We start from the raw sequence: 15861 nt of genomic DNA, 5'->3' as shown, positions 1-15861 counted from the left end.
CGGAGTGTCAGATCCGGACAGCAGTAGAATTTTATGTAACAGGTAATCGTGCAATAAAACACATTGGCCACAACTTTTGTGGCCGTGCCGGACCCAATATTCAATGCGGTAAATAAAATTCAAACACCTCCATGCCAACGGGGTCACTTGATAACTACCGAACACCAAAGGGTTAAATGAAAACGCTGTAATTAATTCAGAAACGCTGGGAATTAAAGGAAGTAAGTTCAATTAATCCCAATACTAACAAGTGAGTAAATTGATGGAAATTACAGAGAAATGCCCGTGGAACAATTGACGAGCGTTGTAATTGAATAGTCAAAGAAAGGATTCGCTTGTCTCTTTATTTTTAAACTCATTTTCTCGCTTATAAAAAACAAGTGTAAATATTTAAAGTCGATAGTCAGTGATCTCTTTCACTCTATATTTTCATCGGAAATCTCTCTGTCTATAGACATTTCCTGCACTGTTTACTTTAATATTTTTCATAAAATTGAGATTATAAGGATTCTGACATACAACCTTGGCAAATATTTTTATAATGGAGTATTTTTATTGAATTACTTCTTTAAAAATACGCTCTCATTTAAATTTGTTTCCCGTCTGTTTTTACTTCTGTTCGGGGCGCACGTTTAATTAAAATTACGTTAGCAAAACTGATTTTAAGCTTTGTTAAACGTTATTTTCAGAGACATAAGGACAAATATTTTTTATTTATATTTACTTAATGGTTATTTAATGAAGTTACTTGATAGTCCAAATTTACCAACAAAAACACGGAAACCTATATTTTATTACCATAAAGTTCGGGCAACACATTTTATTAGGTACACAAACAGATATAATGAAATGCGAGTTATATTGTTGCAACAATATTCAAGAACGGTATTGCTAAGTATATAGAAATAATTAGAATGCTTTTACACAAACAACAATTATCACATATTTGACTTAACATTTAGTGAGAATTTCAATTCAAAAAATGTACTGGAGGATAATAATGTTAAAAGCAAACAATTCAGTTGATTACCATAAGTTGCACATGAAACTGTTATACGAAAAAAAAAAAACGAATAACTAGCAATTAATAGAATTAACCGTAAAACTTGATGAAAATCACACTGAAATAATAATAAATAATCCCTACCTTCTAAAAGCAGGATAAACTTATACATTGCTTACTTATCGGCTTACGCTTTATTCGTCAATATCCAACCATCTTGTGATGACAACTGCCAAGTTTCACATTACACGTGTAGGGGTGGTAAAAGAAAGAAAACACAGGGAAAATGTTATAAAAATATATTTATGTATCATCAATTACTGACACTTACCCTACCGTTATCTCAAACATTACATTTATTTAATTACTTGTCGTAGGCCAATCTTATAATAATTTCAAAAATCATCAATTCCCAAACTCGTTCAGTAACGTTCAATTTCATAAATTTGTTTCAATCACAGTGTTTACAATAGAGAGCAAGAACTTGCATTTTATAACCTAATAAAATAAAAAGGAATGTTTTTAAGTACATTGGGAATTTCTAAAAAAAGTTGAGTTACGTTCGTCTTAAAAACCTAACAGCATTTCAATACTCTATATGTATACAAATATTCATGTGTATAAATTCAACAAGGCATTATTAAAGGCACCTACAGCATATAATATCTATTAAATCAGTTTCAATGTAACATTATATACAAAAACAAATAGTTAGATATGGGTAGAATTAATAGAATTACAATAAACATAAAAATATTTACAAGGAAGTTCGAAAAAAATATATATATGTATAAGGAAAATATAAAAAATTACTTAAAAAATAAATCCATCTAATTTTGTACCGATTTAAATATTTCTCAAATATTTGTTAAACCTCTAGATATGTCTAAATCTACATAAACAAACATGTCAAAAATGTTCCTTGTAAAAGTATTACTTTTTGATCAGTCATTTAGTATATTAGTTATTATAATCTGACGGGATATTATAAAGGACTAATGTTATTTGTTGAAAAATCTCTCGTCCAAATTCCCTGAATTTACAAATCAGTCACTGGTCCTGAAAGTGTGACTCTTGGAGCTGGTTGTGTGACTGACGATGTCGTTGTGATGGATATACTATCCATGGAAGCAGCTTTTCCATCCTCAGAAAGATCGGAAATACTACTAATTCCGTTGCGATGAAGAATCGTATTGTACTTTTTGTCCAACCTAAACGAAAGGACAATTATCGAATGGGCTCACAATAAATGGTGTTAAATTATTCCAAATACCAAGGAAACATGTTAGCGAAAACTAATTTGAATGCTTATTAAGTACTATTTATTATACATTAGTAAGCCCAGCGGTGAATAAACTATGAATAACACTTATCTTACCACGCAATAAGCTCAACATTTTTTCGATATCTTGTAAACAAATTAAACATGCAATTAAGATTATTCCAAAACATTCACTTAAATAAAATGAAAAGGGTCCAATGGTAATTATCAGTTTAAACCTGCAATGGTTTCCTAGGGAGGTATGAAATAACATGTCACAACGTGCTACGTTACGAAGTGCGACCAAATTAGAATCTTCAAAACAGTATTAACGACCAAAAGGGCAAAACAAACAAACAAAACATAATAAACATATTACTGACGGTTGTAAAAATCTTTACGAGTCATTTATCCAAGTTCAAATATTGTCAAGATCGAAATTAATTTGTTTACCCAAAGTATTATTACCGTGGCTCTCATTTACTTTCAGATAGACAGATTAGGGGATTCTATTTTGTGTGTGTTTGTTATCCAATTGTAAATCAAAACCGTTGCAGATTCAAAACGACAATCTAAGTGCGAAATTCACAAAAACTTACTGAATTAGCTTTTGATCGGCCTCCTCCTTTTTGGCCCTCGAATCTTGTAGCTCCCGTCTCAACTCCAAAGTCTCCCGTTCCAATTCTAGGACCTGACGGGCCGAATTTGATACTTGTTCGATTGCCGATGTCGATGCCGAATCGGAAACTCTGCAACACGGACGTGAATGGTGAATTCGAAATTGGTACGTTGATTTATCGAATTGGTCGTGTAAATATACAGTGTGGCCCATTTGAACGAGACACAAACTTTTTTTTTCAATTTTAAAGCATGAATACTACGTCTTTATTATTTTCTTTTACTAAAACCCGCTGGATAACTTTTTCGTTATGAACATTGAAAAAATTAGCAATTTTTTATAGAAAAATTATCCACGGGATTAAACATCCTCTTAAATGGATATACAGTGGTGGTCAAAAAAATTTCTAACGTTAATTAGGAAATCCATACCTCTAATTAAATGCAATCAAAATATTTTACATTTTATTTAAAATACATACACTATATTCTTTCTCCCATAATTCATTTTGTAGTTAAATCAAATATTAAATCTTAAACAAAATAAATACGGACAAGAATGATGTAGTACCGATTTTTCTAATTTATCTGTCAACAAAAGGAGTTCCTTTTTTATTAGGACATTTTTTTATTGTATTCTTAATTAAAAGTAATACATACTCATAATTCCATGAAAAAATTAGAAATAAAAAAATGGAATAAACTGTCCACAACAGCACAAATTATTTTTTTTTTTTTTGTTAACAATATTGGAATATTATACTAATAATACTATACTTATACTAAAATTCATAACACTCAGATTTTATTTGCTTCGACTATAATTCAATGTATTTATTTTTTTTATATGTTTATGATTTCCTTTCCCAATTGTTCTGAGGTAATGTCCGCACATAATTTATTAATTAGTTAACAATTGTGCATTGTGTAACATTATTTTATGGTTTAAAATCTTTAAAATGAACAACAAAAATTGTGTGGTAGCCTTTGCACTTTACGAAGAAGGAAAAAGTCAAACTGAGATTAAATCGACTAAATGAGTCACAATCAGCGATTTTAAAAGTGATTAAATGATTTTACGAAACGGGTACCAATGAAAAAGAATAACTTCACCACAATAAAACGGATATTTATGAATTCATGTCCTTAGACAAAGGTTTGTAATCTCTATTTTACTACAGCAACAGTTTTTATTGACTTATAATGTAAGAATAAGCCAAGACACCATAAGGAGAAGACTAAAGGAAAATAATATAACCCAGTACCGTGCTGTAACAGGTCCCTTATTGACTGCAACACGACTAAATTTCGCTCGAGAGTATCTTCATTGGGGAGAAGCTGAGTGGAGTCATGTATTGTTTAACTATGAATCTAGGTTTTCTTTAAATAGCGAAAATCATCGTAGAAGAGTATATAGACGTCCAGGAGAACGTTAGGCTCAATGTAATATAAATGAAACTCTTACTTTTGGTAGAGAATAAGTAATGGTTTGGAGAGGTAATAGTTTGGAGACTCATACGGATTTGGTTGTCTTTGCTGGTAGAAGTTTAACGGCTGATAGGTATATCCTAGAATCTCATGCTGTACCCTTTGCTCCATTTATTCGTGAGGAGTTCATTTTTATGCATGGCAATGCTTGACTTCCCACAGAGAGAATCGTCAGAGACCAACTTGACGGGGTAAATATTCCGCTGATGAACTGGCCAGCAAGAAGTCCGGAGTTCCGATTGAACATCTATGATACCATATGGGAAGACAAATTAGAGTATTTCAACTACCACCAAACACTTTAAACCCACTAAAGGAAAAGATCATAGAAATTTTGGAGCATGTCATAAGAACATTAATTTTAAGTATGAAGCGACGTTGTCAAAAGGTCATTAAAGCAAATGTTGGAAATACTTGTTATATATAATTATTTCTCTAATAGAATTGAATTTTTTTCTTTTTTAATAAATATTCATAGATTTTCTTTGAAATTGTATCCTTAAATTATTTTAAAAAGTAACAGAAAAGTAACGTACTTATTTCATTATTGTTATTTTTTAAAAGTATTCCATAAATGTGTGCCGCAATGTATGTTATATTCATAAGATGAATATGATTTTTTGTAGAATTATGAACATGCATATGATTCTAATAAAATTTGGTACCAATTTCAGAAGGAAATTAAATTAAGTTTGCTAGTATGATTTTCTTCAATTTTCATATCTAAAAAATAACTAAGTAGATTCTGACATTTTGTCCATAAATACATATTTTCATGCTCCACAATTGAAAAATAATTTTATTGTCAAAATTGGACAAAAAATGTAATTTTTATGAAGGTACGTATGGATGTAAGAATATTACACATAAATTAATAAAAATAAGCTTTGTCGGTGAAGGAAAAGACCGATAATAAAAATATTTAAATATACTTGCATTAAATGTTTCCTGTAAAAAGACGATAAGTATTAAGAGGAATTCAATGTGTTGGAATGTTTCATTTGTTTTTCCTAAAACGACCGCCCGAATTAACAGTTTAGCGATTCGTGACAGTTGCGTGCGCTCCTCTGTCCGTTTTTTAATTAGCCCACACCTACCCCGAACCTGTGCCCTCGGCGGCGCTACCTTATCGCCAGATCGCACTTGAGATGTGCCGTTCCTGGGTCATATATCGCGTCCCCGGACTCCCCCATAACGGGACGCGCATAACTCAACGGGCGGCGGCGGTGGCGGCGGCAACGACGCCGACGACGAAGTATGGCCCGTGATAAGACACGGCCCGGCCGCTATCTGTAAACGTCCGGTCGGAAAAGGCGACTATCAGCGAATACGTGGAGACCGGCAGGAGGTGCGGATGAGCTTGGAATGGCGATAAATGAACGCGTTCGTGGGGAACCGCGAATTATTTATTCTATAACTGGAAGGGTTGAAAATAACTCCTTGAGTTTGTTTGTCGTTCGCATATCAATGGAGTAACTGTATATTTTCATTTTCCCTTTAAGGTGCACTCGATCATTCTGAACGTTTCTCGGAGTCGGAGCCACCCTTTGAGTATAGTCGCGTATTTGGGGCGTTCCTCCGATGTTTGCAATCCATATCTGTCCAGTTTCGCCTCGGAGTCGATGTTTATTGAGAACTTTCCGCAAGCGTCCTCCCCCGTCTGTTTTATTACCTCCAATTACGGGTACCGTGCGATAATGAATCGTCGCACTGTCAACTAATCTAAATGATGGGCAAACACCACGTCCATCTCTCCACCGCCGCATTTCGATTTTGGTCTTATATTAACTGATATCACACTAATATCTATGTATATCCGATAACCAATATTAGGGCACAAAATCAAAGGATATTATTTATATAAGGGTGTTTTTTACGAGCAAATATAGTAATTAAGAATTTATATTTATTTGTTTAACGTTGTTAATATACTATATATATTAATATACTATATATATTATAAAAATGAAAAAGTAAAATATTTGAATTGATTTTTCACAATTTTTAATAAATATAAAACACCTTCTAAATAGAATGATTGACATATAAAGTATAACGTTAATAAAACCACTAACAAAATATTTAAATTGATTTTTAAAATTTAAAACAAATATATCATATTTTATACAAAATATAAAACAACGTGTACTTACTTAAATATATAATTTTGAAATAATTGATAATTAAGAATTGATATGATTATGTAGTTATGTAATAGTTACCATTTTTTAACATTTTAGTAACTTTAAACAACTTATGTTTCAATTATCATTTTGATGAAATAATTTTTTTAAAGTGATATTTTGAATACTTAAATTGATTTTTAAAGTATGTAATAGTTGCCAAGTATTTTACCATTTTAAATAAATAGAAAGCAATGTCTATTTAATTAAATATAATTTTGAAAAAATCAATTTCCAAAATTGCATTTAATTGCAGTAAAGTCTTTGAATTTATTTTTAATGTATGTAGTAGTTACCATACATTTGATATTTTTAAGTACTGTGCATAACTTATTCAATTACCATTTTGATAAAATAAATTTTTAAATGTTTTTTTAAACAATAATCGACATTATTTATTTTTTATTTATTTAAAACAACTTGTTTGTCTATTTAAATATACATACTGCAAAATTTTGAAATATATATATTTAAATCCTAAACTTACCGTTGATTGATGGATAAATTTTTTATTTGTTCTTCCAATTTGGTAATTCTGTCGTTATTTCTGTTTTTTTCGTTGACCATTTGCATGTGATTCTGAAACAATAAAAGCACACTTCAGTTGAGTACAATAATGTTAAGATATATATTTTTTGAAAATACATTTTTAAACGTCTCTCTTCAACAAAAATCACTATTGTTAATGTTTATCATGTAATATTCGTTGTGTTCACAATTATTGAATCTTTCTGCGGGAAATTTGATTCTGGTGGGTCGATTTAAAAGTTCTGCTATCGTTTGTCTGGCCGTCGGTCGCTGCAGATATAGTCCCCATCCATCCACGTCCACTAGAGTTGATGAGAATATCTGCTGCTCGCTCCTCCACTCAGCTGGGAGCAAATATTGACACAGCGTTGTCCACGTATTCGCCGAGGAAATCTTAATAAAATCAATAGCGGTCGCCGTTGCCGCCATCGTCGCACACAACTTTTTAATGATGATCAACGAAAAAAAAACTACAACGGTCTCATTTCAACCAGAAATTTCAAGTTCCAAAGTAACCGTAACAGCAGAATCTGGAAATATCGAATCGTTTAAATCGGACAATTCATAAAGTTTTGCCATTCAACGTAACATTAGTACAATAATGATGGAGTAATAATAACAAACAGTCCGAATAGCAAGGACCCAACAGGTAAGAAACCCCGTCGCCAAGTCCATCGGACACCTTTATGGTTTTAACATGCTAAAATTACAGAACGGAAGTGGCGTTTACGTTCCACTTAGCGCTGTGGTTTTGCACTTCGAATCGCCCGTTTACACCCCACCGAGGCCACCCAGGGCGTCTCACCGGGACGCCGCATTCGAAGAGGAATTAGTAGGATAACAATGTGAAATCCACTTTATTAACCCCATTTACCCTTTATGGGCGCCGAACGGACCGATAAACGGCGTTTCATCCGACCAAAAAGCCGTCCTCTTTCCGCGGCTTGCGGACCCGCGTCCACATTTTGGTTTTAAACTCGCCGTGCCGGGGGTCGTGTTGGGGTTGCAGGCGACGGTAATCCGAGGAGGTTCGCGGGTGCCGCATCTGCGGTTAATTGCCGTAATGGTTCGGAGGACGTCTCGCAGTGTGTGTGTATGGGTGCGCCGTCGAAGGCCCGGTCCCCCCTCGACGGTGCCTCCATTAAGGCAATCTTCTTGTTTGCGCGGCCATGTCTCGCGCTCTCCCCGACCGAGGCCCCGTATCGTGTTACGGACCCGGCCCTGGGAGAATCTCCGTCTTTGCCTCCAGTTAACTGTACTTTGCTTTTTTTCTTCTTTCTATTATTGTTAAGTAGACGCACTAAACTGGTACCAGTTCGGGGAATTATTGCTGACGGATTAATTAACGTTAATGTACATGTCGTGTAGGAAAAGTGTGTTAAATTGATTTTTTATATACTGGATGGCCCTAAACGTTCTATACAATGTCTCCAAAATGGTTAGTACAATGAAAATGAATTTTGAAGGACCAATTGTGACGAAGATGATATGCTTCTATGCCATAAAAAAATAAAGTTTTTGCTCTAGGAATATTTGAAAGTTTATGTCACGTCCTAGAAATCTGCAACATTTACATGATAGTCAGCAACCATCATTATCGTTTACTGCTATTAAAAAAGCTGGTAACTTACGGTTTTTAACGTGAATAGTTTCATTTCTCAATAATTCGGATATTTTACAGAAAATCCGCCTATATATCGAGAAAAGATTTTTTTTTTTTTGGTAATGTAAAATAACATTTTTATTTTTCAACAAACTTTCTTCAAATACTTTTTTACTTTGGTTAATTAATCTTCTTAAAACTTCGGGATATGTGCATTTTTTAATTTTAAATGGAAACCATAATTGTCTTTAAAATGTCGGAATATATGTGATATATTAAAATCATCTTTAGCAGGATATAATATATCTGGTAATTTTCGAGATATTTTAATATTGTTGTCTATCCGTGACCTTAACAATACTTTTGTCATATATTTTTTCTCAAAAATCAATTTCTTTTTATGATTTAACTCTTGACAGAACTTTTGCGATTGTTGTACTAGTGAAAACAACAATAAAATAGGAACACTCATATAAAAATATTTGTTTTTCATATAATGAATCATTATTATAAACTTTATTTCTAACTATAATGATTAAATCAGTATAAAATACTATTGTTTATATAATTCAACTAGGAAATTTAGATTTTCCTTTAACTTTAAAGTTCTGTAGTTTATCATTTCACGAGTTAAATCATTATTGAGCAAAAAATCGATTTTTCATTTTTTTCAATGTGACGTAGCGTTTTAAAAATTCCCGAAGCTCATAATTTCATCGAAAATTGAATGAGGAATTAAAAAAAAAAAAAATTTCATATTCATATTTCATATCGTAACATGGTTAAAAATCAAAATTATGAAGGTAACCTCATTTTTTTTAAGGTTCTTGATTTTCAGCATTTTTTGATTTATTCAGAAACAGTAACAGATAAAGATCTGAAATTTGCAGCATCAAGTATCTTATGAGTACCAACATTTCTTGAAATTATGAACCCGATACCTTTCTGGGGTCGATTCGGTATTCTTATCGTTCCATGGCCTTTACGTCGAATCTCGTTATATCTTAGATAATTGAATATTATGAATTATATATTTTTGGAAAACTAGACTTTTTCTGAAATTTCGGAATTCAATTATAATTTCCATTTGAAATAACATATATATATATATATATATATATATATATATATATATATATATCTCAAATATTTTAGATATTTTTTAAACATTTTATTCTATGTAAAATGTGCTTATAGACAATTTTTTATCGTTAGTCATAAATAAATATATAAATAAGACTACTACATTGATTATCTCGAAATTTATTAGAAATATAGTTATATCTCTTCTAAAAATAATTAAATGTGTTACAAATTATATATTTTTGGAAAGCTTGATGTTTATGAGTCATTTTCATTTCAAATAACAAAATTGAACATATTATCTCAAAAATTTAAGACATGTTTTGTGGCTATTATTTTTTACTACATGAAGTACATAAAAAGTGCTTATCGTTTGTGACAAATAAATAAATGTACTACAATATTAATTATCTCCAAATTTATCAGAAATATCGTAATATCTCTAACAAAAAATAATTAACTAAATTATAAATTACATATTATTGGAGAGTTTGACTTTTTCCAATACTTTAAAGCCAAATTCAATTAGGATTTCCATTTGAAATTACAAAATATAAATAAAAATATCGTTTTTATCGATTGATTGATGTAAATAAGACTATTAATTATCTCGAAATTCACCAGGAGTATCCGTATATCTCAGATAATTGAAATACAAATTATATTGATTGACTTTTTTCCAACATTTGGAAGATACAGATTTCTATGTAAAATAACAAAGTTAGACCTATTATCTCAAAAATTTGATATATATTTTTGAGATAAGTATCTTAAGTTACGTAAAAAGGTGCTTATTGAATGTTTGTATCCTTTGTCAAAAATAAATAATAAAACAAAATATTAGACAACAATATAGACTATTACCAGAAAAATCGTTGTATCTCAGGCAAAGATAATTGAATATATTGCAAATTATATATTTTTGGAAAGGACAAATTCAATTATGATTTCCATTTAAAATATTGAAGTTGGACAATTATCTCAAAAATTTATGTGATTCATGTTACGTTAAAATTGCTAAATAAATGAAGTAGATATCATATTTTATGAGTTTTTTTTCGAAATTTCGACAAGACAAATTTAATAAAGGTTTCTATTAGCCTAACACACTGTACAGGAAAACGAAACCTTTTCAGATATATAAATCCTAAAAATAAAATAAATTTTCATTTTATTAACAGCCCTCGAGCCATTACTTGAACGCACGCCACGGTCCACCCCGTAGAAAATAAGTCGTGTCCGACGAAAAGACATTTCCGAAAGAAAACTGGTCTCATTTGAATAATCAATTGTGCAAATAAACCACGCGCAAAATAAATATTACATAAACAGATGCTATTAAGAGCGATAGATCAACAAGGCCGCAGTCGAGTATTTATATTGGGACGCGGAACAAGTCCAGAATAAACAAATTTAAAAACGCGAAAGAAAACAAATCATCTGGAAAAAAAGCGACTGGGCGATTATTAAAAATTAAATCGGTGGCATTAGAGAGGGTAAAGTGTTAAGCCTAACCGCACACATGCTGCAATTTTTATCAGGAAATTCTAGAGCAAACTTAAAAAATGGAAAAAAGTGGTAAAATTGAATGTGCAGAGTCCACATGCCAATATTGCTACGTAAATATAAACAGTGTACTTTATATTATGTACAAAGCATACATGAGGGTAATATAAATTTGCACAACGCTCCGGAGCGCGGCCGCGAGAGCCATCTAGCTCACAGATTACATACTAATGTCGATATAATCCCCGTACGTCATTACGGACCTTCGTGTGCGGGACGCACGGGGAGGAGGCGAAAGAATCATCCCCGACTTCGCCCTTTTCACACACACACGACGACTTTTATTCCCGGTCTCCCTTCTGATGCCAATTTCGCTTTTTTCTCTCTTTTTTTTACTTTTTTACTGTTGCCGTATCACTTCGGGTTGCTCTTTCTCGTCTCGCTCACTCACTTTTCGGGCGACACGTTTAACAAAAATAATAAAAAGAAAAACGTTAACATTTTATCTTGCTTTACTTGACAATAAATAATGTTTAATTTTGTGCACAGTCTGTTTGTAAACTGTTACATTTTTAACCGACACCGATGACCGTGTAATATTTTATGGCAGTAACTGAAACATAAACAATTCAACGGTGAATAAAAAGAAATCAAACAATGCGGTGGAACGCGCCGTGTAATATTAATAAATTATTTTATGATTAAATGATGAATAAACAAAACGTATTGTTTGTTGGTTTTATATGATTATTTATTTATATTTAACTCATTATTAGAATATTTTATTAATTTATTTGCATAAAAATTGTAAAAGCAACCATCAATATAATGGATCAATGTTTGTCAATAACAAACAAATATTTTAATGGAAATCTAAACACATTTTATTTATAATACGAATTAGTATATTCATTAAATTTGTATATTTGCAAGAACGCGTACTATGCAATTAAAATGCATTACAAATTGTTGAATATATTGTAACAGGGTTTATTAATATCTGTTTTATTAATTTATTTTTAATATAAAATGTTAAATTGAATATATTTAAAACAAATATTAACGGAATATTAACTTTCAATTTGAATAAATATTTACAGTTTAATGCAGAAAGTCAATTTATATATTTTTAAAATTACTTTATTTAAATATTATTACTGTAACAGAATTAGTACGAAAAATATTTAAAAAAATAATCAAAATATTTTGTTTATGAAAACACGTGAATTTTTATGTTCCTCTTAATTAGTGTTAGTAATTCAAAATATGGAATGTTTAATTATCAAAATGCACTAATAAACGCAATTGTAAACTTTAGTATTTGATTTACAGAATTTCATGGGTTGAATCTTGCTTCAAGTAAACAAAAATATGTTTACTCAATGAAATTGAATTGAAATAAACAATACGTGAAGGCATTTTTACTTTAATTAATTAAGGTTCTGTTTCCTAATACTTCATTAAAAAATCATGTTTATACATTTCTGAGCAATTTTGTCACCGTCAGACAATTGTGTGCAAAATATAATTAGTAATAAAAAACAAGACCAGACACAATAAGGTTAGAAATAAAACTTTTGTGTTTACACTTCTAAAGACAATTTTAAATGTCCCACGCGATTTTCCTAATTTTTACTAAAATAAATTGTTTTATTAGACAAAAAACATACAATATTAGTAGTCATTTATATATAGTATAGTATATATATATAGTATTTTGACCATAACTCTTTTATTTAATATAAACTGTTGTTATTAATTTACTATTGTTCTTTTATATAAAATTATAAAAATTACTATATTCTTATTCTATAAAATGCTACATATGTTTTTCTGAATTGACCTGGACATAAATAACATATAGCAACTTTAATTTTAAAAGAGATTTTGTGTCATTTAATTTAACATTAACACAGGACAAGATTATATTACTTCAAGCTTCTTGAATTACTTGCTGAGTTTATGTTGAAACACATTTATTAAAAACATCATTTAAATAATTCTTCAATGTATCCTTGTACATAAATCAATCTACGGTCTACGCAAGAAGAATGGAGCATCCCCATAACATAATTGAATAGCCACCGTGTTTCACTATAGGTATAACAAACTTTTTGTGTAGTTTTGTCTTCTTAAGATGTTTAACATAAGAAGAATTATTATTTTTTATAAATTAAATTTAGACTCATCACTAAAAACTACTCAAATTTTGTGATCCAAAGCTAGTCATAACTGGACTTTCAATAGAAACCAAGTTTTTTCTTATAGGTTTATGGTCAAGCGAACCCTCATCCACTAACCATCTTCACACAGTCCTTGAACTAATTTCAGCAAGTCCTATTTCCTCAATGTTAGCTTTAATTTAAGTAGTTAATCCAGTTATCGATTTTTCGAATTCAGACAAATTCTTTCATACTTACCACTTGGCCAATTTCTTCAAATTTTTTAATAATATGGAAAACGATTGACTGATTTAGACTGATTTAGTCGAAAACTCTTAACCATACCTTCTTATTAATTTGAGTCTTGCTAACACTAAATTATAATTTTTCTTACAGTTTCAAAAGAACGTTAGCAAATAATCGATTTAAATTCACAGAGAGCAATGAAAAACCATAAAGTAAAAAATTACAGCTATAATTTTGCCTATTGAAAAATAAAGTAATAAAAAAGCAAATAATAATGTATGCACAATTTTTTAAAGAATAAAGTTAGATTTATCAGTTGTATAGTAGACACAATAATAATAAATAACCATAAAAATTATAGGTACTGACATCAATTTAAGGAGTACAGCTTTAATTTAATATATATTAATAAATTGTTGTAATTATGAAAGCTACTGTGTATCAAAATTATGATTGATATAAATCCCTTGGGGTGAACCTGGGTTGATTATTTATTAATTAACCTTATTCGATTTTTGCACATTTTCATCTAGTACGATTAGTGAGTGTTTGTTTAATGAAGAAATATCTCGCTTTGAAATTACTTTTTTTTTTCGTGAGTATTTTTTGTATCAAAGAATTCAAACATTTAATAATGGTAATAAATTGATATTAAGAGTAATTAAACATCAAAACCCCAAATGTATTTATTTTCTCTTAATTTACCAAATTTTAATGAAGTCGCGTAAATTATATACACATCACACATATGATTTTTCCAATTTACTAATGCATAATTAAATAATTCATATATTCTAAAACTGGTATGACTAGAATTAATAAATTGCAACATGAATATCCTTATTAGGAAACTTGTAATTCCTATACAGCAAGATATGAGTAACAGTACAGTCTATTTTTAAAGCGCAATTGCTGTATAATTTCAACAATTTCTAATTTATAATATCACCTGATAATCATAATTTACTATAATAAAAATAGTATAAATTAAACATAAAATATAAAATTCTGACTCACCATACTTAATTGTTTCTCCTCAATCATGTGTTTTACTCTTGCAACCAATGCATCCTCCCTAACTCTAGCAGCATCTCGAACCTCCCTTATAATGTCAGACAACATCCCAGGCTCATAATCTCTGTCATAATGCCTTAAGCTCTGCTGTTGCTTTAAGATGTTCAACTCAATTCTCATCTCCATAACTTCCCTCGACAATTTCCTATTACTTTCTCTCAATGCATTTACTTGGTATGTCAATTTTTGGATCATGCGTTCATCAAATGAATTTGAACTGGAATCACTTTCATTTGGCAGACCTGGATCACTGAACCTTCTCTTGCTATGTTCCTCAGTTTGATCTAAATTTACAACCGGTAAGCTCAGATATTCGGTGTTCTCCCCATTCATCATTAGATTATTTGGTAATGTGGCATGCTTTGGCGTACTCATCGTTCCCATAAAGTTTAAATTGGGATTAGATGGATATGAATAATTAGGATAATTCGGAGGGTACACGGGTAGTGACATTGGCCCCGAATTCGTCGTCCCATTCATGAAGGAATAGTAAGCGCTGAGGTCTGGAATGCTTGTATTGTGATAAGGAGGGACGTTGGACGGAAAATAAGTACTGTTAGGCATGTTTAAATCGAAGGAATTCATATTATTCGTTGAAGCAGTCTTTTTGTCTCGGTTTTTCTTACGTTTGATTACACTTGGGGGGTTTCCATTGATTTCAGGGGACATCTCCAAAGAGCATTTAGTTGTAGCTGGATCCTGGGCCGTTGTGAACACTGTACTAATTATTGTTTAAAGAACTGTTATTTGTTTTTGTTATAATATTTATAATAGAAGCACAATTATTTATCAACAACTACATAAATGTCAAAAAGTGAAAGTGGTTTTAAAACAGGTTATATTTAACTAGCGCCATCTAGTCGAAAAACGTTCAACTTAACAATATATCATTTCTAATGATCAAAATACATAATAAATAACTAATTATATATATATAAGTAATTTATTAGACTCAAAATAATAACATAAAACTTCTACATTGTTAAATTTATAGTTTTCGCAATTCTAAGTTACAATTCGTACCATATATCCGTAAATATATATATACATGGTAATGATTTCTGTAATATGTAGTTTTAAGTTATGTAGTACACAGATGGCACCAC

General features: G+C 30.6%; 1 protein-coding gene across 1 annotated transcript; it reads right to left on the bottom strand.

Moving 5' to 3' along the window:
• Positions 1–1287: 1287 nt before the first annotated feature.
• LOC109594119 (uncharacterized) lies at positions 1288–15580 on the bottom strand. Its single transcript, XM_049970634.1, has 4 exons — positions 14699–15580; positions 7041–7132; positions 2864–3013; positions 1288–2214 (listed from the first exon to the last, which is right to left on the bottom strand). Exons 1-4 carry the CDS (start codon positions 15422–15424, stop codon positions 2043–2045), a joined length of 1140 nt encoding a protein of 379 aa, XP_049826591.1. The 5' UTR covers positions 15425–15580; the 3' UTR covers positions 1288–2042.
• Positions 15581–15861: the final 281 nt, after the last annotated feature.

Source organism: Aethina tumida, chromosome 1 (assembly GCF_024364675.1).
Source record: "Aethina tumida isolate Nest 87 chromosome 1, icAetTumi1.1, whole genome shotgun sequence".
Classification (NCBI taxonomy): domain Eukaryota; kingdom Metazoa; phylum Arthropoda; class Insecta; order Coleoptera; family Nitidulidae; genus Aethina; species Aethina tumida.
The sequence above is the reverse complement of the archived record's forward strand: the minus strand, read 5'-3'. Positions and strand labels throughout refer to the sequence as shown.

Excerpts from the sequence above, each read along its gene's own strand:
- LOC109594119 (XM_049970634.1), bottom strand. The coding sequence starts at position 15,424 with ATGTCCCCTGAAATCAATGGAAACCCCCCAAGTGTAATCAAACGTAAG. Across the intron at positions 7,133-14,698 it reads AGGAGAAACAATTAAGTATG|AATCACATGCAAATGGTCAA; the intron begins GTGAGTCAGAAT and ends TTATTGTTTCAG. Across the intron at positions 3,014-7,040 it reads AATTTATCCATCAATCAACG|AGTTTCCGATTCGGCATCGA; the intron begins GTAAGTTTAGGA and ends TCCGTGTTGCAG.